The sequence below is a fragment of the Aethalodelphis obliquidens genome, unplaced genomic scaffold (assembly GCF_003676395.1).
Source record: "Aethalodelphis obliquidens isolate GAN/ISIS:26980383/991018 unplaced genomic scaffold, ASM367639v1 scaffold7, whole genome shotgun sequence".
In the NCBI taxonomy this organism is placed as follows: Eukaryota; Metazoa; Chordata; class Mammalia; order Artiodactyla; family Delphinidae; genus Aethalodelphis; species Aethalodelphis obliquidens.
In genome coordinates, this window is record NW_020837951.1 from 32704854 (window position 1) to 32732844 (window position 27991).

Below are 27991 nucleotides of genomic sequence, written 5' to 3' on the forward strand. Positions count from 1 at the left end.
CCCTTCCTCAGGGGGTTGAGGGGAAGCTCAAGTGAGATGCTCTCTATCACATACATCGCCCAGTCGTCACTCAACAAAACCCACTGCGTATGAAGGTGCATCGGGGACTTGCCTTGCTTGGGGCTGCTGTGCGGGACGGCGCTCATGTTGGTGGTTTCCTGGGGCCCCTCAGGTACAGGTTCACCGGAAAGCTCTGCATCCTCAGAGGGAGAAGACAGGATTGGAGGTGTGTTGATGGGGCCAACTCTTGCTTCTCTAGACTGCAGGGGAAATGAGACCCAAAGGATTTACTTAGCAGGAGAGCAGAAAAGACAGCAGTGAGTATCACTGGAGAAAACAGTATCTCCACAAAAGCTGAATAAACCCAGAAGAAAACCTAGACCTGCCTATTGTGCACCTGGGCGATCACTGGGCCACCCAGGCCCTAAAAAAGGTGTATGTTAGGGTAATTAAATTTTGTTCAGTTTACAGCAAGACTCTGATACTCTTGGCTGAAGCTCTTTGAGCACAGAGACCATATCCCTGTGATCCCTGCATCCCAGGCCAGCACAGAGGAGGTGCTCAGTAAAGATGCGTTAAAGGGAGGGAGGGAGGGAGGGAGGGAGGGAGGGAGGGAGGAAGGAGGCTGTGCTCAATAAAAGCTGTATAAATCCAATCCCAGAGGTACACTGGCCCTGTATACCTATGAAAAAAAAGATGGGTATGGTTTCCTTTCTAGGAAACTTCAGCTTCTGTGTAACTTTTCCAAAGCCAGTCAATGTCTTCACCACCTTTACCAACTAGGAAAAAGCAAACAAACCAAAAACCCCAACAGTTGGAAACAGAGCAGTTCAGAGAGCTAGGCAGAAATCCTGATAAAGGGCAGCAAAGGTCATCCCCAGACCCAGGATCGGGGAGCAGCTCCTGTGACCCAGGGCTCGTTAGTGGTCAGATAGTCTCATCACTTTCTGAGCTCAAGGGGCTAGGGTGAATGGAGGGATCCTACCGACCAGTGTGGGACCTGTGGTATGAACACGAAACAACTAAGACACTAAGATTTCAGGGTAAGTTTCTTACCATACCTATCACTTACCTATCCTGACTAATAACAGAAGGTTATTTCCTTAATGTCAGAACCTAGTATATAAATGATGACTCTCTGGTCCGTCAGAACAAAGAAGATTCTTATGCGCCCCAAAACTTAGGATTTAATGGTTCAGTTCTTATAACCAAACTCGAGTCAAATCCCAGCTCTCCACTTATTAGCTATATTATATTGAGCAACTCATATAACCTCACTGAGCCTCAGCTTCCTCCTCTGTAAAATGGGGCCAATAATAACTACTTAAAAGTTATAAAATGCATGGAGGTGCTTGGCATAGGGCCAGGCCCATAGTATGAGCCCATAAATGGTAGCTATCATCAACATCCCTAGATGTGATTTCTCTGGGTGTTAATATTAAAGGTGATTATCGTTTTGCTCAACTGTACTTGTAGTTTTTTCCATAATGAATATGGAATACTTGTGTACTAAAAAAAAGATATAGTCTACTGTACCTTAAAATCTCCAGGGTGAGGGCAGAGATGGAAGGCTTCAAGAAGTTGAGCCTTGAAGAATGAACAGTTTCAGAGAACAGGGATGGAAGGAGGCATTGAGGTGAGAAAGGACACAGCACTGCCAGGGCCTGACAACCTGTGCTTGGCCAGGGTTCGAGGATGGAAGCAGGGGGATAAAGCCTGGGGAGGCAGAGAGAGGGAGGGGGCTGGCTCTTAGGTGAGAAGTCTGGCCTTAAACCAGAGGCAACAAACTGTGTCCCTTTGGGTATCAGGATGGGGGAGATGTGGTGTGTACTTTAGGGAGATCAGGTGTGTACTTTAGGGAGTTCACCCTGGTGTCAATGAGAGCATGGATTTGGGGTATTGAAGTTTAGGCCAGGAGACCAGGAGGGTGCACTAAAGAAGCCCAGTGAGGCAGGAACCAAGGGGGTATAGTGGGAGCAGCAAGCAGTCACCGCCCCCCAACCAAGGAGAGGCTGTGAAGAAGACCAAGTTAGAGTTCCCCATTCCCCAGCTGCATGGTGGTCTAGCAAGGCGGTAAGGACCCCTGCCCCAGGCAGGTTCCTCTCCTCTCCCTGCCAAGGGTTGGGGGAAGCCACTTCACCATGGTTCCCTAGCCTGGAGCAAGACTGCTGGTGGCTGGAAGCCAAGTGGCTTTACAAGTGGCTTGGGATTTGAGATGAGGCAGGTAGGGCAGGTGAGCGTACGGGAAACACAGGACAGTCAGGTAAGGGTGGGCTGAGCTCAGTAACTCAAGGTGGCAAAGTTTGACTTATATGAAATCACCAACTCCAGCCTCTCAGCTAAAAACCTCTTCTGGCAAAACCCCAACAAGGCAGCCATGAAGCCTGGGTTCCGGGCAGAGCTGGTGAGCTGACCCTCGGCAGTCAGGGTCAGGTGTCCTGTCTCCAACAGGCTGCTGCTGTTTTTCAGGCATTAGTGTGGATGGAGAACCAGTGTGGCCTGTGACAAAATGGGAATGTCAAGCCTTAAGAGTTTTTAATTAAAATGTGGTAATTTGGGCTTCCCTGGTGGCGCAGGGGTTGAGAGTCCGCCTGCCGATGCAGGGGACACGGGTTCGTGCCCCGGTCTGGGAAGATACCACGTGCCGCGGAGCGGCTGGGCCCGTGAGCCATGGCTGCTGAGCCTGCGCGTCCAGAGCCTGTGCTCTGCAACGGGAGAGGCCACAACAGTGAGAGCCCCGCGTACCACAAAAAAAAAAAAAAAAGGGGTAATTTGCTGGCCCACGTTCAACACATATTTCCTGAAGCCCTACTGTGTGCCATGTCTTGGCTGATCCCCAGGATATAGAAGTGAGTAAATAAGAAGGGCATCTGTCCTTAAACTGCTGGACTACGGGGAGATGCAGACCCAGACCCAACTAACTGTGATGGATGTGACACTTGGGATTGCCGGAGTGAGAGTCACGCGTGAGGAGGGCAGCGTGGCTGTGGCCTCCAATGATGGGCTATGGACTGGATCCTGAAGGAGTGGGAATTGGCCAGGCAGAGACAGGGGTGGGCAAGGGCCCTCCGGGCAAACAGAACCTGCAAGAGCCAAGGCACAGATGAGGAGTGAAAGGGTGTGTTGTGTTGGGAATCTGTGAGCATTTGGGTGTGGGTGGAAGAGAGGTCCTGGCTGTGGCGCAGAATCACCTGCAGAGTTTTGTGTAAGTACGGACCATCAGATCTTACTCCTGACCTACTGAATCTGAATGTCCAGGTATGCAGCCCAGGCAAGAGGCTTTTTTTAAGACCCTCCCCCAGCACACACACCCCTACACGCACACATACGCACAACACATACAAGCACACATACATACAGACACAGACATATATACACAGACACATATGGACATATAAATAAACACACACACACACACACGTTCAGGACTTTGATGCACAGCCAGGGCTGAGAACCCTAAGGTATTAATTCTAACTCGTCAAAGATAGAGCTTTCCAGAAATGGAAAGGTGTGTCAGCACATGCTGACTTAGCAGGGGGAAGAATTGGGGAGCAGGGACTCCTACCCTAAATGGGGAAGGAGGCCAGGAGGGCCTGGCTTTTTAAGGCCCTGAGTGCTCAGGCAGTCCATGATTCAGTTCGCTAGTCATGGCTTGTGTCCTGGAGGGCGGCAGGGCTGGAAAGGCTGAGGACAGGGAAGTGAGATTCATTCCAAGAGAGAAGCCAGACAGAGAGGGGAGGGGAATGTCTGAGCCGAGGAGAGTAATTCCACCACCACCACCACCACCACCACCACCATCCCCACCCCCCACCACCCCCACCCCCCACCACCCCCACCCCCGCCCTGGAGGGGGCGGGGCAAGGCTGGTGGCCAGGGAGGGGAGCCTTCCAGGAGAGGGTGAAAGGGAGAAGTCCCTAGCTGGGGGTGACATGACTGATAGCAGCCTGGGTCCAGCCTGGAGACCTGGCTCTGCCACCTCCAGGCTGGGCAGCCCCGGGGCAAAGCACTTCACTTGTGTTTACCTCAGTGCCTCCTCTGGGGAATGAATGGAAAACACCACCCTGCAAAGAAGGTTACAGCTCTCCCTGACCAGCACCCGCCTCCATGACGTCTCATGCTCCTAAGCCCCACTCCCCTTTCCTGTCCGTCGCTCAGGGCCACCTCGGGTTATTAGCCTCTCTGCTCAAGTCAGCCTCACTCCTAGCTGTGAACTGGTACCCTGGGGGCGGGGGGCAGCGTCAGGCTAGAAAGCCCAGGGGACCACGGCTCTGTGCCCTGCTGCCCTATGCCCTGGACATGCCAATGGGGTGGCCAAGGGCTGATGCGCACACAGAATTGCAACACTGCCCAGAGAAGCCACCCGCCAGTCACCACCTAGGCGGGCACCTTGGACCCTTGACTTTCTCCATCTCAGCTACCCCCAAATCGGCTGTGGTCCTGAGGATGCACCCCTGCGACACCGCCCAGGCCGGCAGCACAGGGTCACGGCCTGAACCCTCGATGGGGCATGAGGGGACCTGTGCTCTAGCCTCAGCTCAGCCACACACCCTAGGGCCAGTCTCCTGCCCTCTCTGGGCCTCAGTTTGCTCATTTGTACAAAGGGCAGTTTTCTGTACACATCTGAACAGAAAGAGGTGACCTTTAAGTCCCTCCCACACTAACAGACTCTGGTCCTGTTCTGCACCATCCACCCCTCTGTCACTGGAGGTCTATAATTTAAAGCCCCCACCTTATTTCTAGCTCCCTGCTTTCTTCTATCAGAGATGAGTCTGTAGACTGAGCCAGACCAGTCGAGGAGATGGCTGGGGCTTCTGTGCTCAGTGACTCAGACAGTGCCGGCTGTTTTCATTACAACAGGCTCCTTGGTGTCTCCACAGTCTGATTCAGTGCTTTCAAAACCACTTCCTTGTCTTGGCCACGGGGCACATTCCCAGGAGGGAGGAGGCCCACACCACTGGGAGGCTGGCTGCCTTTCCCATGGGGCCAGAAACGAGCTCCTGGGAGGACTCTGCATCTCATAGGAGTGGGGGCCCCAACTTCCTTCTCACAGCCAGAGCCCTGAGCAAATGTGACAACAGCCACCGTTCAGGGCCACCTCCCTTGTGCCAGGCACTGGGCCGAGACCTGCCCCTGCATGGCCTCATCTAACCTCACAAGGACCTCATGAGATAGCACGCTGATTATTGTTTTATGGGAGAGGGGCTGAGGCTCAGAGAGGCTGAGTAAGTCACCTAAGCTCACACAGCTGGGAGGTGACAGAGCACAAAGTTCATCTTTGGACAGCCCTCTCGTGGCCACAGCACAGGGTGGCACCCAGGTAACGGTGTTCCCCTGCAGTTGGGATTTTGCAAAGTGCCCATTGGCCAGTGTTTTCCTGACCTCCCCAGGTGAACTGTCTAATGAAGTCACAGTTCTGAGAACAGAGACGTCAGACCAGGACTCTCTGATATCGCCTAGCCCCCTAAAAGCCAACTAAGAGGACATGGCACAGCATCCAGTACTCACCGGGGCTTGAGTGTAGGTGACGGCTTCCAAGATCTCAGCTACTCTGTCTGTATCCTGAAGCCCGCTGGTCTCTCCTGACGCCTGTGTGGAGACAAATCATGCTGGGCAGAGGGGGGCAGTTTACAACTGCAGAGTCACAGAAATGAACTCCTGTGGAGGAACGGTGCGTGTGTGAAAGAGAAAGAGAGAGATGGAGATGGATGGAGACAGAGGGAGTGGGATGGAGAAGACAGCATACGTCTTGGCTATTCTTTCTGTTTCCTTCCACATTTTATTGCTCAAACAAAAAACTACAATCAGTGTAGTCTCTCTAACATACCTACCTGCATTTTGCCCAGGTGCCCTTCAATCTCGATCAAAAGGCACTCCCTCTTTGTGCGACTGTCGCCAGAATTCCTCACTGGGAGTCATTACATTTGAAATACATCCTCCCTTTGCTACCTAGTCTTCAGGGTTAGCCCCCTAATGGCAGCCAAGACACCGTATGCCATGATTTTGTAACTTATTTGTGGACCTTGGGTTGTTTCTGTTTGTTCAATAGCAACACGGAGATGAAGGAATAAATACACACAAAGCTTCCCTTCTTTCAGCGTCATGCGAACGCCAGGCTGGGATCACAGCCTCAAGGAGAGCAAACATTCTCACAGATCCAAGTTCCACCTTGGAGGGACTTTCCAACGACACTGGCAGCAGTTTTTACTAAATGAATAAAATCAGCTTATTTTAGCTTTGGGGCTGACACCACCCAAAGAGGGGCAGAAGCTCTAGGAATACGCCACGCTCTGCCCATCTCTGCCTTTCCTGCATTATTGCCATGGCTTCTGCCGAGAACACCTCTTCTTCATCTGGATGACACTTGCCTGTCACCGGTCAGGCATCAGCTCCAGCCTGACTGGCTTCCCACTGCTCCTCCCCCACCTTCCTGTCCTACCTGACCTCTAGAATTTGGGTCTGAGGGCCACTCACACTCAGCTCTGTCACTGCAGTTTGGGTGTGTGTGAGCATCTGGAGGATAGAGACAGTTCCCAGTTCATCCCTTTATCTCCAGCATCTCCCCAGGTCTGTCACCTTGCAGGTGCTCAGTCAATTCTGGCGGGGGGGAGGGAGGGAAGGAGGGGGGAAAGGACCCATCTTTTGTCCCCTGCCCACCACCACTGCCCCCCAGCTGAGGAACTGATTCATTTGCCAAGCATAAAAGCTAAATTTAGTTTTGCTTTTATAAGAATTTACACCCAGAATGTCTTTGAGTTTTTACTTTGATTTTAGAATCCTGACACCCTTTCTTGGCAGGAAGTCTGGAAACCACACCATTGACTGGCACGGCCACGGAAGAACCTAACACCTTAGAAGAAACGCAACTCCTCCCCCACACACACCAAAGACATGGCTGAAGTTCTTAAAAATAATAATAAAGCCAAAAAGCCCAAAATAGGACTTGATGCAGTGCTTGCCAAGATGAGAGATTTCAGAGACTCCATGACGTTGGGAATGAAAAATTGCCTGGGCGCCAGCTTCTCTGGCTGCCGGGGGGAGGTAGGGGCTCACCGAGGATTCTTCAGCTTCACACAGCTCCTCGGGAGTCCTGGGGTCACGGTGGATGGTAAGCTGCTGTATAGACCCCTAGGGAAAAGCAGAGGGGTCAGAGGCCACGTCTACAGCACAAGCAGCCGTGGGAAACATGACTTTTTTGTAACAGAGAAGAAGCCGTGAAAGGACAGGTGTGAGGAGTGCCGCCCAGAGCCATGACAAGGAAACCAAGCCACCTCCAGACCTGTTCTCATTCAGGGGCATGCTCCTTGGGCCAATGTAATATGAGCCCCACTAACTAGAGAGGTCCTTGGAGAGCATGGTGTTCAAAGCATAGACTAACAGCAGCCTCCTAACTGGTCCCCAGGTCCCCAGCTTGTCAACAACGAGCCCTAAAATGCACGCCTCCCGCACCAGAAAGTGTCTCTCCCCCATGGCTCAATGCTTCCCAGCTGGAAGGAACTGTCCCCAGAGTAGGTGTCCACCAACCTCCCTGCTTCCACTCTGCCTCCCCTCTCCACACCTGACAGCCCGTTCTCCACGACTATCCCCAAGCAAGCGTTTCAAAATTATTCATCGGATTTTAACTTCTTAAAATCCACTGTCCTACAGATAAACCCAAACCCCAGGCCACAGGCCTGTCCTGAATCAGTTGGGAAGGTATCAGTAAGAATAGTGCTGACTAAATGAATAACTACAGTAACTTAGGGATCTGCTTTAGAATGGCTTATTCATAAAAAACATTTTGGGCTTCCCTGGTGGCGGTGGTGGAGAGTCCGCCTGCCGATGCAGGGGACACGGGTTCGTGCCCCGGTCCAGGAAGATCCCACATGCCGCGGAGCGGCTGGGCCCGTGAGCCATGGCCGCTGAGCCTGAGCATCCGGAGCCTGTGCTCCGCAACGGGAGAGGCCACAACAGTGAGAGGCCCATGTACCGCAAAAAACAAAAAAACCATTTTGACAGCAAAATCAGTTTTCCGGTATTTTTTTCAAGTCGCATTATCCAAAAGGAGAGAGAGAAACTACCTCACACTCCGGCATCCCAGCTATTCCACCTTTGTAGAAATTACATGCAACTGCCACCCTTTTCCAAAGATAAAATCACTGAAGGATCTAACAAACCTTACCCTTTCTATAATGCCTTAAAACATACAAAGTGCTTTCACACAGGCTAGCTCACGTGACTCCACAACCCTGCGGCCTAGGTTTTCTTATCCCTACTTATAGATAAGAAAACACAGAGAAGAGCAGAGAATCCAGATACTGTCTAAAATCATCAAGCTACACTGAAAACTCAGCGCTGGAATCTAGGTTTTGTATTCTGGGCCTAGCTTTCTCCCACCAGCATACATGCCTCTTTGAGGACATAAGAATAAGATAATAACAAGAATAGTTGCTTGTGTTTGTCGCACGGTGTCCAGAGGCCCCCCTGATCTGCAGGGCTCGGACTCACAGTGAATCTCTCCAGCCCCGTGGCTCCTGCGTTGCCGACGAAGATTCCCGCGCTGGGCTCGAAGGCCAAGACCCGGGAGGACCTCGGGAAGGGGACGTGGCTGTGTTCTTCGCAGTCCACAAGGAGGGTCACTTCCTCGCCCTGGACAACCATGGCAAAGCGGTTCCACCTGTGGGTCATCACGGGCACCGGGAAGGCGGCAGCCTCGTGGGACACCTTGGAGCCGGGCTCCGTATAGTACAGGATGACCCGCTGGCTGCCGTCCTCCACTCCTGAGAGCCGCAGGCCCAGGTAGATGACCTTCTGGAAGGCATCTGTGATAGCAAAGAGCACGCCGCCTCGGGCACTGCTGGGCTTTGCCATCACGCTGATGGCAAAGTCCCTGAAGAAGGTGGGTGGGATGAGGGTCCTGGCCGGGCGGCCGACGTTGGCACCAGGCCCGAAACTGTAGGCCGGGAAGCCACCATAGCCAGTGACAAAGGACACGGACGAGGGCAGCGGGACACCGATGAGCTCCGTGAGGTCCAGGTGGCCCTGGGAAGCCAATTCTGCAGGGAGGGAGAGAGGAGGCCATGCTTCACATATATATTCGACTACGCTTGGAAATGAGGAAGACATAAATTCAGGAATGAAATGGGATCCTTCAGGAACCCCACTGTTGTGTCTTAATTATTGTTTTTCAAACTTTTTTGACAACGACCGACAATAAGAAATGCATTTACATGGCCACCCAATATGCACGTTTAGACAAATATATATCTGTAATAGCGAAACAGATGTTTCATAAAACATTATTTACTTTTAATACTTACCAGGCATTATGATATTTTCCTTTCTGTTTAACAATTCTTTTTCTCTTTTGTTTTATTAAAAACATGCTGGAAACAACCTACTGAATTGATATCATTACCCATGAACAAGTCATGATTAGCAGTTTGGAAAACATTTAAAAATATTCCTAGAATATCCCTACAGTGTTCCCCCATCAACTTAAGGATTTTTTTCCCCATTTCTTTCTTTAAAAGAGGATAGGTTTGGGACTTCCCTGGTGGCACAGTGGTTAAGAATCCACCTGCCAATGCAGGGGACACAGGTTCGAGCCCTGGTTCGGGAAGATCCCACATGCCGCGGAGCAACTAACCCCGCGAGCCACAACTACTGAGCCCGCTTGCCTAGAGCCCGTGCTCCGCGACAAGAGAAGCCACCGCAATGAGAAGCCCACACACCAAAACGACACTCGCCGCAACTAGAGAAAAGCCCGTGCACAGCAACGAAGACCTGACGCAGCCAAATAAATAAATTAATTAATTTTTTAAAAAGTGGATAGGTTTATTTTGTTTTGTTTTATTTTGAATGAGGTCTACTGTTTAAGTGCCTCAGGGTGTGGGGAAAAAAGCAGGGACAAAACCAAGTGTTCTCAGACCTTATGACAACTGAAATCCATATCATCGTCATCGCCCTTTGTCACTGTCGTCATCATGGTCAGCATCACCCGCATTCCCCGGGCTCTCACTCTTACCAGGCTCTAATCTCTTCATATACATTAGCTAGCTCATTTACTCCTCACAACAACTCCATGAGGGTAGGTACTATTATCCCCATTCTACCCCAGAGAAAACTTAGAGAAGGTAAGAAATTTGCCCAAGGTAAGCCCCTCAGGAGAGCATCCCACTAATGAGGTGTGTTCTTAACCACTATCCCTTGGGGGGAGAAATAATATGCCTCCATTGTGGTGGCCTGGAAAGGACCCCAGGTTCATGAGCCTTGGTCCACCCAACCACTGTCCCCTGGGAGAAGGCTGCAGGCTGGCTTGCAGTGACGTGCACCCCTGTGCACCTGCGGTGATGAGATAGGAAGGCAGGTCCCAGAGAGAGGTGGGCAGGAGCTCTGCAGGCGGGACAACAGATGCAAACTGGATTTTGAAAAAGGAATGCTTGAAAAAAGGAATGTAAGATATTCATTTTGTTTAATATGTTTAGATTGATTTCATGTTGAGATGATAATTTGGGGAAATTCTGGGCTAAATAAAATATATTATTAACATTTTTAGAACAAGAATAACATGAGGAACAGGCATGGGCCCACCACTCCACTTAAGAAAGAAAATATCAACTCAGCTGAAGCTCTCATGGACTCTCTGATCCTATTCTCCCTGCCTATGCCCCAGAGGCAGCCACTCTGGGGGTCTGGTGTTTATTATCCCCATGCATGCCTTTGTGTGTTTACTACATGACTATATGTCTCTAACAGAATGCAGCACTGCTGTGCCTGTCTACTAACCTCATATAAATGTTGGCATGCTGCATGTGTTCTGGAACTTTTTTATTTTCCACTCAACGCTGTATTTTTGAGATTTATCCCTGTTGAGACGTGTGGTTCCAGGTCTCATATTTTCACAGCAGTACTCTAGGTATACATAAGCCACTATGGATTAGTTCACATTTCTGCTGATGAGTGAGGTTACCATCACTATTACAACCATTACTACTATGGACTTTCTTATACACATCTCCTTGTGCTTACCTGTGCAGGTAATTCCACCACTTAGGGTAGAATTATTGGATGATATGGGTATATGCATCTGCAACTTCACTGAGTGTGGCTAAATTGTTCTCTTAAGCAACTGTGCCATTTTTAAAAAATTGAGATATAACAGACATGTAATATTGTGTAAGTTTAAGGTGAACAAAGTGTTGATATGATACTTATATTATGTATTGCAGTATGATTACTTCCCTAGCATTAGCTAACACCTACATTATATACCATAATTATCATTTCTTTTTGGATGCAATTATTATCTTAACTATCATTAAGATGCAACTGTGCCATTTTACATGTCCACCAGAAGCATGTTCTTGCCAACATTTAGAGGAGGTAGAGAGATGAGATTTGGGGAGTGGTCCATGGGGCTTTTCAACTACAGTGATGATGTTTATTTCTTTTTTTTTTTTTTTGTGGTACGCGGGCCTCTCACTGCTGTGGCCTCTCCCGTTGCGGAGCACAGGCTCCGGACGTGCAGGCTCAGCGGCCATGGCTCACGGGCCCAGCCACTCCGCGGTATGGGGGATCCTCCCGGACCGGGGCACAAACCGTGTCCCCTGCATCGGCAGGCGGACTCTCAACCACTGTGCCACCAGGGAAGCCTTTTATTTCTTAAACTAGATGATATTCAAAAGTATTCCTTGTAGTATTCTTTATAAAAAAGCCATGGAAAATATTTCACAACACTCAAATGAAAACGATTGTCCCATCCTCAACAAAGGGCAAATCTGATCATGTTGAGAAGGCTTCTCTGGCCATCTGTGCCCTCAGGGTCTGCGGCAGCCTGGGCACCTGGCTGGAGAGGCCTTTGTGGTCTAGACCCAGCCGCACTCTGACTACCCAGCACTCCCGACGCCCTCCCTCCAGTGCCCCAGGCCATCACAGGTCCCCTCCCCTCCTTGTCAAATGCTCTTCCCTCTGCCACCACCCCACCTCACCCCACCAGTTATTTTTACCAGAATAACTAACTCCTCATTCTCCAAGACTCCCTCCCATGAAATCCCTTGTTTCACCTCCTGACCTACATCTCCTTCCAGGCCCGCATCAGATGCCCCCTCAATATATACTGAGGTCTTCCACTTCCACTCCCAGCACACTGCAGGTCCCTGTTGGGTCACTTGTCTCTCTCCCCATTGTACCACAAGAACGTGGACCACACCATTTATCTCTGTGTTCCCAGTATCCAGCTCAGTGCTGATGAATGAATGCATGAAAAGATGAACAAATAAATGAATGAAGTCCAACCCCTTCAGTTTACAGAAAGAAGGCAAAATTGAGGTTAAAGGAGGGAAGGGATCTGGTGGCTAAAAGCAGATCTGATTCTCAATCCAATGCTTTTTCTGTCCAGTTTGCAACTTGCAATAAAACAGAAACTAAAGTATGACAAACCCCAGAAGGCAAAAATAACAAGATTTATAAATTTCATTAAATTTAACAACACATAAATTTTTAAAGTTCTGCATAGCAAAAATAAATCCCCACAGTGTCAAATAAAATCCCAACCTGGACAAAAATATTTGCTACATATATCACAGGCAACAGATGAATTACGCTAATACACAAAACAAACGAATAAGCAGGAGGCCAAAAATCCAACAGAAAAATGGGCAAAGAACAGGAAATTCTTTCCACAGTAAAAGAAAAAAAAATGGCTCTTAAACATATGAAACAATACTCAACCTCATTCAGAACAAGAGAGATAACAAGTAAGATTATGAAGATACCATTTTCCCTATCAGATTGGCAAAGATCAGAATGTTGGATAATATTCTGTTTAGCAAGAGTTTGAGGAAACAGGCCATCGCATGCATCGCTGGTGGGACTGTAAACTGGCACAACAACTGTGGGAGGGGCACTTTGACGATATTTATCAAAAGTAAAAGTGCATATGTACTCTTTGACCCAGGAGTTATACATCTATGAATTTTTAGAACAGATATAGTTACAAATGTGACATATAAAGCACTTACAAGAATATCCATTGCAGTATTGTTTAAAATGTATCTAAATGTATCTAAACCATTCTGTCTTGGAATTCTTGGGGAATGGTTAAATAAATAATAACTTTTGGGACTTCCCTGGAGGCACATTGGTTAAGGATCCACCTGCCAATGCAGGGGACACGGGTTCGAGCCCTGGTCCGGGAAGATCCCACATGCCATGGAGCAACTAAGTCCGTGCACCACAACTACTGAGCCTGCGCTCTAGAGCCTGTGAGTCACAACTACTGAAGCCCGCGAGCCACAACTACTGAAGCTTGTGCACCTAGAGCCCATGCTCCGCAATGAGAGAAGCCACCACAATGAGAAGCCCGCGCACCGCAACGAAGAGTAGCCTCCGCTCGCCGCAACTAGAGAAAGCCCATGTGCAGCAACAAAGACCCAACACAGCCACAAATAAATCTATAAATTTCTAAAAAAAAAAAAAGTAACTTTTGATATACCCATACAACGAAATACAATGCAGCCTTTAAAAAGGTATGGTTCCTTAGGTTTTAATATGAAACAAGATGTATTAACTAGAAACAAACATATAAGAAAGACAAGGTGCAGAATAGAATTGCTATCAGTTGGAAATACATATATTAATACATAAATATATAAAATATATTTTAATATATATATTAAATACATCTAGAAAGATACACCAGAAACTGGGACCAGAGATTGTCTCCAAGGAACAGTGCTGGTGGCTGGGAGACGACAGGAGACTTTCTTTTCACTGGATATTCTTTTCTACTTTTTGAATTTTACCCCAAGTACATGATGTGAAAAATAAAGACATTTACATATTTTTAAAGGTGTTAACACCCTACATCCCCTTTTAGAAAGTATAAAACCTTTTCTTCATGTTTCTCCTCACTCAAATACAGCCCATCTCTATAGAAAGAAGAAAAAGTGAAAAGAAAAGAAATAGAAAAGCAAGCAACCCACTGAGATTTCTTTCCTCCCCTCCACAGTTTAAAGATAAAAACAAACAAAACCATGAGTACCCTGCTGATAGCTTCGCTTTCTTCTCCATTTAATCCAGTGAAAGCTTTTCCTCTAGCTCCTCTCTCTCTCCTACTGAGAACAGGAGGAGAAGTCCCTCTCTGGTGGGATACTCCAGGTTTGTAGAATGTGTGGTTCCACAGGGAGTGAATGACCAGGGCCTCTCATCCAGCGGCTTGTTTCTAAGTGGTGTCCTGAGCGTTCAAGGGACAGCTGGGGGTCCAGGGTACCCAAGGACAGGGGCTGAGAGGTTCCCACCCAGAAACCTGCTTAAACCAGCCCAGTGCTGCCATGGCCAGTAAAGCCCAGGCTTCCATGTGGCCATTCTGGGAAAAAAAAAAAAATCACCAATCTATCCAATCTCCTTATCTTATAGACAGGGAAATGGGTGGTCAAGGAGAGAGTTCCAGGACGAGGAGACACAGCCAGAAAGCAGTAGATGGAGCAGTGAAGCAAGGATAGACAGAGGGGAGGTGTGATTCTGCCTTAGGGGTGACTTGGAATGACAGATGACCCGGAACTGGTATCCCTCCCACGACCCCTAAGCTGCCTCAGCCCTGCCAGGCACAGACCACTGGTTGGCCAGCCGGACAGTGGGCAAAAAAGGCAGCCTGCAGAGGAGAACTACCTTGGTGTTGGATTCAGATCCAGCCTTTGCCAATTACGAAGCGGGCAGCTTTTGGGCAGATGACTTACTGCTGACGAGGGGACATCCCACCCATCTCACACAAAGGGACCAAATGAGATGATGGAGGAAAAGTGCAAGTGCTCAACAAATGGTAGAAATTGGTCTTCTGTTTGATTCAAAGGTATAAGCTTAGCAAAAAGCGAAGTCTGCAAAGAGATCATTTCCTAATCCTACCACCCCCCTGCTGCCCAGACCTCAGCCATGAGACAGGACCGGAGTGCAGGCATCAGGCAACAGGCCTTGCTTCCACTGGGTCGGCCACAGGGGGAGCCAAGCCACAATCTAGAGGAAGTCCAAGTCGGCCCAGCCATGCTCTCAGCAACCACCACTCCCTCCACACGCATGGTCCCACAGCGTGGAGCGGCAGGGAGCGACCCCTGGCCTGGAGTGACCCATGCTCAGGGCTGCGCCTGGGCCTGCTGGCTCATTTCTCCTTGGCCTCCAGCAGGAAGGCCACCTGCTCAGGCAGCCACCAGGGAGGGGAGAGAAGCCGGGGAGCCAAGACAAACAGGCCCAGCAACTTGGTCCATACACTTGTCCTAGGATGGCTCTGTGCTGGGTGGGAAGCTAGGGGTGGAGATCACAGCTGGTGGGAAGGCAGCTCACCATCCTTGAGGGGCAAGACTGGAGGGGGCAGTGCTAATGGGGGACTGACTGCAGAATTCTCTGGCCTCAGGAACCTCGGGGCCCTTTGTGGGAGGTGGCCACACTTCGCCACAGATAACTACTTATCTCATAGGACATCTGACCTCAGTCTTAATCTTTCACTTCATTAATGCATAAGGATAGCTTCATTTCCAATGGAGGTTCTTCAACCCACTTTTCCAGGTCATGAATTTGATAACATTCATAAAGCCCCCACCTCACACCTTATGTGCAGCTGGGGATATGGAGCTGAACCTAGAATGTAGGCTCTCAAGAAGCTCATGATCTAGGTGTCTCAGTTAGCAGTCTTCCACTCATGCTACTCACAAGCTCCAGAGCCTTCAATGGCTCCCCAGCGCCCTCAGGATCAAGTTGAAATTCCACTCAAGACACCTTTTGCTTCACTGCTTCATTCGCTCCCTTTTCCTGTCCCCGTCTTTGCTCAGGCTGCTCCTTCTATCGGTAACATCCTCCCCTATCTTCTCACAGCCAAATCTTTCTAAGCTCACTCAGCTGCACCCCAAGACACTGGAGCTCCTCTCCCACCCTATACACAGAGCCATAGTCATGACTCCCTCCTTCAAATACCCACATCAGGGCTTGGCAGAGAGCAGACACTTGGCATTGTGGCCTGAGGAAAGGAAATAGAGAGATGCCACTGGGCCTCACTTTCCTCAAGTCTTTGGTTTGGGCTCCTAAGCACAACTTTGGTGCAGCCCCTCCCGAGGGCACAGGGAAGGGAATCAGACGGCTTTAGAGGCAGACTGGGCAGAGGAAAATGTGAACAGTCGCCACATGGTGCAACTTCCCTCCCAGGGGTCCAAAGCCAGTTTCCATGGAAACCAGGGCAGAATCCTAGTGCTGAAGAAACAAACAGGGCAGGGTTCAGGTTTTCCTTCCACAGAGATGACAGTGACCTGGCCAGAGGAGGTGAAGAACTGGAACCCTTCCCTCTCCTCCTCTCCAGGACAGCTGACATCTCTCCTCCCCAGGTAGGTCTCAGTTTCTCCTTCTATGTGATGGGCTGGTTCAGCCCTTCCATCTGTGGGGGTCCTGAGGCAGTGCCTGGGGCTAGCCTGGGCTAGCCTGGGCTCTGGAGCCTTGCCTCCTCAGGGAACTGTATCTGGCTTTGCAAAGCTCCATCTCACAGATGATTATCTGGGACCTGAGCCCAGTGCTCTGCGCTTGTTAGCATTTAAAGCCCCAAGGGACTAAGGAGCATTCCTCTGGCTCTAGGTCAAAGAGGGTTGCAGAGAAGCCAGACAGGGTGGCTGAGGACACTCCAGGAACGTGCACAGCAGCGGCCCCTGGCGGCGACACGGAGAACTGCATCCATGAAACCCAAGGAAGGCTTCCTGGGCTGCAGCTGCAAGGGTCACCGCCTGTGCCAGAATCACAGTCAGGTCTGGAAGTGACCCAAGAGAGCAGGTCTGAGGTCAGTGGGGAGCTGTGAACAAGCCAGGCCTAGAACCCTGGTGCCTCCCTCCCATCCTCTACCCCTTTCCTACACCGGCTGCCTGGGAAAGCAAAAGGTGTCCCTTCCCCACATCCCATTTCCACTTGCCGTTGTGAAGACTACAGAACACTTCAGTCAGCTTAAACGGGGACTCACTGATTCCTCTTGCTCCCACTGGGGGCAGGGCTCAGGGAGTCCAGGTGTTCCAACCCTGATGGAGCCAGCAGACTAAGTGTGTAGGTAAAGTGGGGATGACTGCCCTTGGGACCCCAGCAGGGCCCCTTCTCCCCAGGATTTCCCTGCACTCACCCCTTGGGAGAGAGGAGGTCCCCAGTGCCTCCTTTGCTGCCTGCTGGGAGTTCACCAAGCCACAGACTCTATGCAGAAAGACTGCTCACCATTTGGAGAAGGAGTTTCCTCTGCCACATCCCTCCACGCCAAAGTCTATCTGGTTTCTGCTTGCACATCTACACTGTCCAGGAGCTCAACGGCCCCAGGACAACCCTGGCCACTGCTGGGCAATTCTAAGTCTTCTTTCTCCCAGTAAGCTAAGGCATGTCCTCCTGTAGCTCCAACCTGCCTGGCTGGGCCTAACTCTGCCCTCTGGACTTCCACACCATGGCCTCTCAGACACTGCATGGAATGGTGGACAGGGCCCAGCCTGGGAGGCAGATTCTGCCACCAATGCAGCGTATGATCTCGAGCAGTCCCTTCTCTCTGAGCCTCAGTTTCCTCGTCCATGAAATGAGAGGTCTGCATCAGATGGTTTCCAAAGGCCCTTGCCAGGTCTGAATGTCTTCAGTTTTGCATCCTCATCTCCCATCTGTTTTCCAGTTTCTCTAACCACCCTTAACTGCCAGTTCCTTCAGCCCACAGCCTTCAGGCCTGGAAGGAATGACTCCAATGGGGACCAGCACAAATCCAGCTCTCCCCCTACAGATGTCCTCATCTTTGGACAGTGTGGCCTGGCTGGAGGTGGGGAGCACTGTGCCCAGGAAAATGTCATAACTATGCCTGTGACGAAACATCACCGCACCCGGGCTGGAGTCCTTGAAGGCGCCCAGATCTACCTGACTCCCTTCCCGAGGAAAATGGACGCAGCAGAATTCCTCCTGCAGGGGCTCAATCCACACCCAGCAAAGATGCAAGAGGTTCTTAGAAAAACCTACCACCCAATGCATTTCTTAGAAAAAAGAACTGTTTCGCTGCCAGGGAAAAAATCCTGGATCAACTTAGAAGGAAGACCTGGGCTTGCCAACAATCAAAGACCTCATTTTTCTGAATTACAGAAGAGCATTTTTCTACATGTAAACTTAGAACGCCTCTTTCCCTTTTCCGGTTTTCATATATAGCGCAGGAATTTTCCTGCTCAATGAAGTTACTGTATGAGCTCTCTTCTCTCTCTCTCTTTCAGGCCTCTGACCTCAAATGAGAAAACGATGGTTTTGAAGGGGCCTGGAGGTGGTCAGAGTCCTGGCAAGGTGTGGGCCCTGCAGCTTGGTTACCCTGCCTAGCAGCTGGAAGGAGCTGGGCCCAGCTGGGTGCCCCAGCAGGAAGAAGTCTGCACCCACCAGCACCCTCTCTGGTTTCGAAGCATCCTCTCACCTGTTCCCTCTCCAGGGGGGAGAGAGGGAAGGTGGGGCTCATACTCTCATTTGGCAAAGGGAATCAAGCCCCAGAGAGCAGAAGTAACTCACCTGAAACCCCAGTGCGGAAGCCAACCTATCACAGCCCACTGCCTCCTGGGCTTCCCCCTCGGCTCTCCCTCTGTGTTTCCACAGTCCCCGTCCATCCCTCCACCGCTACACCCTCATCCCTGCATTCTGGTGGTTAGCTCCCTTCCTTCCCTGATATGCCTAGACATGGATCACACAGACTCAGCTCGCAGTCCCTGGCACCAGCACGGAGTCTGGCAAGGGTGACCTATGAATGGATGACAAGAAACAATAACATCTGTGGCTAAGATTTACTGTGGGCTTGCTGCGTGACAGGCACTATTTGAAGAGCTTTCCACCAATCATTTCACCTTCACCCTTGATTCTTTATGAAGGAGATAATATTATTATCCCCATTTTACAAGATAGAAAACTGAGGCTTGGAAAAGTTAATTACTGCCCCACGGCCATGAAGATAATAAGCAATTGCAGTCAGGATTCAAATCTGACTAGGCAGTATAATGTTTTATGAAGGTTGCCATCCTAGCCACACGTCAGAGTCACCCAGGGAGCTTTTAAAAAGACAGAGGTCTGCCCCTCCTGCCTGGCCCTATGGAATCAAGAGTCTTCCAGAGTCTGGCCTGGGTGAGTCTGATGCCCTCTCCTGGTTGGCAGCCACAGGTAAGGGTTAACCTCCTGGGGTTTGGTAGCAGAACGATCTGGACTTGAGCCCTGGATCTACCGCTAACTGGGGTGTGACCTTGGGCAAGCCAATTCGCTTCTCTGAGCTGTGAACTAATTTGTATAGAGGGGCAGCAATGAAAGCTGCGTCCCAGACTCACCACGAGAATGGACAACACGATGGGCCAGGAACACTCAGGACCCAGAGACTAGGCAGACTCTGGGCCGGGTACCCTCATGGTCTCTGCAGTTCCCTTCACAGTCATCCTCCAACTGTTATAGCCTTTACAGAATTAATAATAGAATCAGATAAGTAGGCCCAGAGACTAGGGAACTGAGGAGCTGAGCCTGGAGAGAGTGCCATGAGTCCCTCATTCTGTGACCGGGCCCTGCAACACACACACACACACACACACACACGCGCGCGCGCGCACACACACACGCACACACACCCGGCTAGGCAGAATTGGCTCCAGTGCAAGAGCCATACGCAAGCCCCAGGTAGCAAGCAGTAGGTCTTGCTGTGCTGCTGCGGTGAGCGTCTTCAGACCCCTTCCTCACTGTCTTCCCCAAACCTGGGTTCACAGCCACTGCAGGGACCCCGTGTACCAGGTGGTACAGTAAAGGCTACCAGGTGTGGGCAAGCATGAGGGCCACGGGCATCTGGGAAGGGTTTTGTAGTAACTCCTCTCAGTTTATGGCCCTTCCTTTTCCATTTGGGGAACAAAGACTCTTTGAGTGTGATGGAGGCCTTGACTCCTGGGGATGACATCAACTGCGGTGAGTCATCACTCCCGGCAGCAGCTCCAGAGGACTCAGTCCGGGGCTCTGCAAGGAAAACTCACAAACTCACTGAAGCGGGCCTGGAGGAAAAGGGGCCTGCCCCGGGCACATGAGGGGCACCAGAGAGGAACAGGTGGCAACCTGCTGGAAGTGGGCAATTTCAGGATGTCCTGAATATGCCAGGCTCCACGCTGCAAGGGGACACAGAACCAATGCTGGCAGGGCAGATGACCAGACAGTTCCCAACTGTTCCCCAGGGCCAGGGATGGCAGGAGGGCAGGGAGGGGCACGGAGGAGGCCACCAGCAGGAGAGGGGAGGCTAAAGGAGGCCTGCCCCTCAGCTCCCTAACACACACAGATACAGTCACACATGCACACACACACACCCATCCAGATTCACGCTCGTAAAACCACACTCATACACACTCTCACCTATTCACAACACTCCCACGAACACTCACGCACACCCTGATACAGATATCCATACACAAACACTCACACACTCACACGTATATGCACACATATCCACACACACCTTCCCCCACTCTCATCCCATACTAACGCACCCTGACACCTTCACACACTCACATCCACACACAAATCATTCGTGGAGACTCTCACACATTCACACACCCACACTCATCTACCCTGATCCATACACTCACACCAAAGCAACTCAGACTTAATTTGCTTGATATTTTGGGTTCCAATTACAGCCTCGTTTGAAAAGGATTCTGCAGCTAAAAACTAGCCCCCCCAACATAAAGCCACCCATGAGAAACCCTTCCACGTTATAGATGTCGAAGTGGGGGCACTGCAGGGGCAGATGTTTGCCTGGGGACCCACAGAGAGTCTGCAGCCCACTCTTTCTCTCTAGCTTCCTCTTTAAAGGTCTGGAGATCTTCGGCTGCACTCCCTACACACAGGGTTTCAGTTTCTCTGATGTGGGCACATTTTCTGGCTTCTGCCCTTATCAGTAAAACCTTCTTCTCAGAATATTAGATTTGGGTCATGTCTTCACACAGCATCGAACCCAATTAACTCATTCTCTTGGAAGCAGTGCTAGAAATGGCTGAGCAAGAAGTATGAACCGCAGGTGATATGGGCACCTGGCAGAGCCTGGCACAGGGAGGTGCCCAATAAATGTTAATTTCGTGAATGTATGAGGAAAGTGTAACAATAGCTCGTGTGTAGTGAGCCCTTATCATGTCCTGGGCGCCATGTACTTTACCTGCCGAGCAGTGGTTCTCAACCCTGGCTACACAGAATTACCGGGGAGATTTTAAAAAAATATTTATGCCAGGGGCCCACCCCCAGAGATGTTGATTCAGTTTGTCCAGGCATGGCCTGGGCACCAGCCTCCCAGGTGATCCTGATTCACAGCCCCAGAGCTCTCCACAACAACCCCACTCTTACTGTTCCCAGTCGACAGATGAGGGGACAGAGGCACAGAGAAGTTAAATAACTTGCCTGAGGGCACACAGCTATCAGGTCCTAGAACTGGCGATTTTAAGATATGAACCTTAAAGGTCTGAGGCAAGGAGTTGAGTCTCCCTCTGTTCCTCTCCTCTCCAGGAATGTCACTTCAACCCAAGGCTGCCCCACTCCAGGGAGCACACCTTGACTGTCCCGGCCCTTGGTGACCTTGGGCCTGTCTGCCTCCCTCTTCCCATTGCCCTGCTGCCGATCCCCACTGCTCTGAGCATCAACACTCAGCACCTGCCTCTCAGGAAGGAGCTTTGCCACCAGCAAGAGACAGTCTCTCATGGGCTTCATCTTCTGAGCAGATCTGGGAGGGAACTGGACTGCCACTGCTCTCATTTTGGCCAGCGTGACATATGTTCCAAACTAGAGAAGGATCTCCAAGCAGCACAGTATTAGGGAGAAAGATTCAGCCAGGTCTGGCTTCAAATCCCAGTTCAGCATTTAAAAGCTGTGCAACTTTGAACAAGACACTTCATCTCTCTGAGCCTTGGTGTCTACATCCATAACACAGGAATAATGCCACCTACTTCAGGAGAGACTTTTGAGAATGACTTGAGATAACAGACGTAAAATACTAGGCAGAGGGCCTAGCAAAGCATACATTCAATATAGCACAGTGGTTGTTGTTACTGCAATTATCATCAATGATATTAGCCTTCTTTTCTTTCCCCTGAACTGTTGTCTATAATTGCCAGGAAAGATAGGTTTGTGCAATTTTCCCTCTGGGTCTCAGTTTTCTCACCTGCAAAATGGGGTGAAATGACCTCCTTCAGCTTAGTCGCAGTGAAGGTCAAATGTGGTTCTGCATGTGAAAATGCTTTGTTAAGCATAGCCTGCTCAGGTGTAAGGAGCAACTAACATGGACAGAGAGCTCCAAACAGGTGTAGGAGCCTGAGAGGACTGTTTATCTCAGATTAGTGAAATTTGAATATGCGGAAATGCTATAATGTGGCCAGTGGAACTTCATAAGCAGAATTTCCTGTCCCAGCCTGGGAATGGCTTGAATAAAATGGGGCTGACCAAGAGGAGCTGGAACCTGGAAATTGGTTTAGCATTCCCACTCCATCCCCCTCCTGACCCCAGGGCAGGACGCTACGGTCAGGCTAACTGCAGCTGCTGGAAGAAACAACAACTAAACGATAATAATAATGGCCCATGTTCACTGTAGTGGGTTGAACGATGGCCTCTAAAATGATATGTCCATATCTTAATCCCTGGAGCCTGTGAACGTGACCTTATTTGGAAGAAGGGTCTTTTGAATGTATAATTAAGGATCCTGAGATGACGAGACCATCCTGGATTATACAGGTGGGCCTTAAGTCCAATGACAAGTGTCCTTATAAGACACAGGGGAGATTTGACAGAAGAGAAGGCGACATGATTATGAGGCAGAGATTGGAGTGATGCAGTCATGAATCAGGGAATACTGAAAGCCCCCAGAGCTGGAAGAGGCAAAGAAAGATTCTCCCCTAGAGCCTCCACCGGGAGTGCAGCCCCGCCAACACCTTGACATTGGACTTCTGGTCTCCAGAACTTTACCAGTTTGTGGTAATCTGTTAGAGCAGGCAAAAAACCTAATACATTCATTGAACCCTTACTGTATGCCAAGTCCTATTATAAGTGTGGTGCCTGGACTGACTCGTTTAATACTCACAATAACCCAGTGAGGAAGGTATTATTACCTGTATTTTATACATGAAGAGATTGAGATGCAGAGGGATGAGGTCATACAGGTAGTAAGTGGCAGAGACAAGATGTGGACCCAGGCTGGGTCCATTCTCTATGGACACAGGGTTAGGCAGGGCCCTAGCTGTGATGGGGCTTCCCTCAGATCACAGCACAGCCACAGCAAATGAGCTGCCTCCCAGACAGGCTGATGGGAGGCCGAGTCCCCTGAGTGACTAGATCCCACCGATTGACAACAGGGAGAGGCAGCCACGTGGCCCCAGCTGGGGGAAGGAGGTTGGTGATCTGTGGGATGCAGAGAGGCTTGGGAGGTGCAGCCCAGGGGGCCTGGGCATGTCTGCGAGGGTTCTACAGCCAGGAGGAAGCTTGTGGCCTCCAAGGGAGCTGCTCCCCAGAGAAAGCCTGTCCCAAGCCGGAGGAGGCCACACTTCCAGGAGGGGCAACAATAGCTACTTCCCTTGCCTCCCCACCTTCCCCTTGCCCTTACCTGGGGGAAGTCCTCTCCAGCCACACTGGGAAGCTGGGCCTCAGGGTTGATTTTTTTCTAAATGCCTGCAAATGGATCACCCCATCTTGCCAAGAAACCCTCCTTTGGTAAGTTTCCCAGGAAGCTCCAATTCCTCACTTCTATGTTATTATCTGTTTATTTGCCTATGTCTCCCACCAGCCTGTGAGCCCTTCAGGGGTCAGGCATCATCTGTTTCATGTTTATATCTCCTAACTTCACCCTCACCCCTCTAGCACAGGGCTTGCCTGAGTTAGGCAAAAATTGAGCATTGATGGAGGAATGAATGAACGAATAATGCACACATGAGTGAATGAATGAGCTTAACGGATTCTGGAGAAGAGTGACCGTATGCCTGTCTTACCATATTACATTTATTGTCATCAATACATACAATCAATAGTCTTTTTCAGCAATTACAAAGAACTCTAATGAACGCCAGCTGTTTGTCACAGTGATCCCACCAGCACCATTTAGCTCAATATGCACTTAACAGCCTAGCTCTCATCTGATCCAACTGTTGAAGTATAATATAATATTAATAGCCAAACAGAGGCCTGATGTTAACTTTTCTGAGGGCTGCGATCTTCCATCCTTTTGGCTGACCCTTAAGCAAGAGGGTGCAGAATGACCAGGCTTCTGAAAAATGCCTGCCTTGGCTCTCACCCACCAAACTGAGCTGGGGGTGCCGCTCTAAAACACACTGGCCTCTTAGACTTCAGTGTGCATTCCAGCTGCCTCCCGGAACAAGGGTCCGGGTAGGGATTGTGGACAACGTACGCTTCCCCTTCTCGTGATATACTATTAGGTTCTTGAGGTTTGGCTGGAGAGCTCAGAGAGGCTGCTCGTCGCCTATCTGGGGGCTAGAGCATGAGCTGGGGCCACTGGGCAAGATGGGGTGGGACAGGCCAGCCCTCGAGGTCCTGGGAGAAGAAGGTAAGATTCCTGCTCCTTCCTGCATCCCCCCACCTCCAACCTCCAGCCCCACGTTGTAAGGCATTGGGGTGGGAGGGGCATCGATGGTGGGAGGAGCTTGAAAGAGTAATTCTGGAGCTTTCTAAGTCTCTAAGTAAGGCATGTCCTTGGGTATTTCTTGAGTTCTTTCGCATGATTGACACCACGTGGTCCATAAAATCTCTTACAGAGTTAGAGGTGCTAACCACATGCAATTCAGTCATAACTTACATTGTGCCAGCCCCGAGAGAAACGCAGCCACAAGGGGAGGATGGATCTCGGAAGGCGAGGCAGGAGTGGACCTCCCTGTCTTTCACTCTATCCTGGTCCCAGTCCAGGGTTCTGGCATTGCCCACAACCAGCATCCAGTGGCCACACTTGTCTGGACTTGGGCCTGGGGTGGACTCTGGAAGATCAAGAAGACTCGGGCTCTGGTCCCCGAGTAGCTCTCAGACTAGTAGGGAGGGCAAGACACCAACACACAGAGCCCTGATACAGGTGCCTGAACTGAAGGACAGGGCGATGGAGATGCGCCTGGAAGGCTCCGCACAGGTGAACATGGTAGAGCAAGCAGAGCATAAGCAAACCTATGGAGTTAGGAAACTGAGGGGTAAGTGGGTAGTCCCGGGGGATGGGAGCAATGGGACTCTTAGGTAACCTCCAACATTAGCACAGAAAGGAGAGAATTATGAAGCCAGGTTAGAAGCGTGAAGCCAACATCAGCTCATTTACTCTCAGGACAATTTGGTAAGGTGGGAACAATTGCTCTCCCATTTTGCAGATAAACAGACCAAGGCTGAAGGAGATCAAGGCCACAGAGCTGGACTGGTGTGGTTGGGACTCACACATGGGTCATCTGAGGTCCTTCCCAGCTCTTTCTACTCTTAATCACTTTTTCACTCGGGAGACTGGAAACAGATTAGGGAGAGCCTTGAATGTCAAGCCAAGGAGACTAAAATTTATGCAACAGGCAATGGGGTGCCTTGAAGGGTTTCTGAGGAAGGCTGCCGCTGACCATTTTAGGAGGCATCACTACTTCACCTCGAGCTGCTGCCCCTGCAGTCGGGCCCCTGCCTTTCCCTTGCCAAGCAGAGGGTGGAATTGGGCGATTTGGAATGTGGAGCGAAGGCGGTCGTTTGGCAACAGCAGGAGACATATTTTCCTGCAGCCTCTCAGCACTTGTCATGTGATGCCCTGGGCAAAATCAAGCTGCCCTGGGAACGGCCCAGGGCGTCCCAACAGATGAGCTTGTATGAATTCAGCCAGGGCAGGGAAGCAGCTGGCAGAATGAGTTCACAGCTTCAGCAGGAGCTGTGAAATCGTCCCTACACTGAACAGGCTGATAGAGGCCTGGAGACTCAGGGTGACCTTCAGAGCTGGGAAGGACTTCAGTCCAGTGTCCCCAAGATGAGAAAACTAAGGCCCAGACTGACGATGTGACTTGCCCAGCATATCGTGTTCCCACAGTTATCGACTATCCAGGCCACTCTCACCCACTGCCCTAAGAAGGTGAGGCACAGGGAAGTGCTTGGTACACAGTAGGCACCCAATACAGGAATGGATGCATAGTGGGGCCTGTGGTGCTCACATGTAACAACTCGATGCCATGGAGTAGGGGGAAACGAACGACTTAAGAAATTTGTCCTACAGCTGTTATCAAACACACTGCTTCTTTCTACAGATTTTCCTGCTCCACTGTGCAGAGACCTGCTCCCTGCGGGATGCCGGAGCCCCATTTGGCTCTGAGATGGGATTTGAGTTTAAGGGAACAGCCAGAACAGATGGTGACCCTGAAGTCATATTTTGAAACAGGCTGACTCTTGTTTAATCTAGATGAAAGTACAGCTTGATGGTCTCCAAATGTCAGCTGGAGGAAGAGCCTGTGCACCTCCAGAGTAATGGCAGAGGGAACCAGACCCTCCGAGGTGTGTACCAGGAGATGCCCCTAACTGGAGGCCTGAAACTGAGGGTGACCTCGGGGGCACCCGAGGAGGATGAGCCTCGAGCCTCGCCCAGCAGATGCAGGGGAAGGACGTGTAATTCTGTGCCAGAGAGACCTGCACGCCAGGCCTCATCCACTTACTAGCCTTGTGCCAGTTCCTTAACTCCTCTGAGCCTAGTTTCATTATCTGGACAGAGAGATGACAATACCCAGCTCTCAGGGTGGTGGTACAGGGTAATGTCAGGTACTGAGCATATCTTATTTATCTGTCCGTTCGTTCATTCGTTCATTCACCAGCCACCAGGTGCCTGGCACTGCCACTGTGGGAGATTCACGGGTGAACAGGACAGATGCGTCCCCTGCCCTCCTGGCGTGTATGCTCTAGCACTGTGTTCCTGGATGGGCAGAAAAACCGCCTGAGGGCTTTAGAAGTCTGATTCTCGGCTGCATACCAATCAGGACCTCTGGGGGAAAGGCCTAGGCCTCCACATGTTTTAAAAGCTCCCCAGTGACGCTGTTGTGCACAGGGTGCGGTTCATGGTTTTGGGGAGAGCTCTCCCCCACCAAGGGCTTATCTTCTCGGGCTCTACTCTGAGCGCCTCACACAGCCTGGGAGGTGGGACCTCCACTACCCCCTGTCCAGATAGGGAACCAACCCTCCTTCTGAGCAATCTGCCCAGGTCACACAGCTGATAAATGGAGGAATTGGGATTTGAAGTCCAGCTGATGTTTCCAAAACTCAGCTCTAACCATACGCTGCCAGGCACAGGAGAGACCCTCAGTGTATGTGAATTCCTGTCCCCCGTCTTTCCTCCCACATCCCTGAGGATGGGACAGACGGACATGTCTACACCCAAGCAGCAGCAAAACTTGGGCATTTGAGGGTGGTGTGATGCCACCCACCTGGACATCAGAAAACCCAATTCTAAATCCAGTTCTTCTATATTCTGGCTGTGTGACTCTCATCACGTCCCTTGTTCTCTCTGAGCCTCCATCTTCCCCTCTGTAATTTAGGAGAGCCAGAATAGAGGATCCTGAAAGTCCAACATTTTCTGGGTCCTCAAGGTCCCCGGTGGGTTTTGATGGGAGCGAGGTATTTGGGGGACACACGGACCCTAAGAAGGGAGCTCAGGAGCCCCAGCTACCCAAGGTGCATGAATGGTGAACTGTGCTTCTCCCACAAGGAGCATGGACCACACAGGGTAGGAGGCTGCCTCCAAAGAGATTCTTAGAAACCTTGAACTTGAGTGGGACCGGCCAGTCTACCGCATGCATATGCATGAACAGCATTTTTCACATTCCACCCAACCTTCCCATGCTCATGCACCCACACACTTATTCCTGGAAAGGTAAATGCAGATTGAGGAGGGAAGTTTCTTACGGCCACCAACACACACACATCTATTCATTCTGCTAGCATTTATTCAGCACATGCTGTGTGGTACCACTGTTCTAGGTGCTGGGGATCCAGCAGTGACAGACAAGTTCCTTCC

The 27991-nt window shown here is 50.5% G+C and overlaps 1 protein-coding gene across 2 annotated transcripts in view; it reads right to left on the reverse strand.

Annotated features, from left to right (window-relative positions):
• The window catches only part of COL15A1 (collagen type XV alpha 1 chain), a 106326-nt gene that overhangs the window by 63492 nt on the left and 14843 nt on the right, over nucleotides 1-27991 (reverse strand). For both annotated transcript variants that reach the window (XM_027105384.1, XM_027105386.1), the window contains 4 exons: nucleotides 8485-9032; nucleotides 7051-7125; nucleotides 5506-5586; nucleotides 113-260 (listed from right to left, as the gene is read on the reverse strand). In XM_027105384.1, the coding sequence (XP_026961185.1) occupies nucleotides 113-260; nucleotides 5506-5586; nucleotides 7051-7125; nucleotides 8485-9032 (852 nt within the window). The remainder of the gene's footprint in view (nucleotides 1-112; nucleotides 261-5505; nucleotides 5587-7050; nucleotides 7126-8484; nucleotides 9033-27991) is intronic.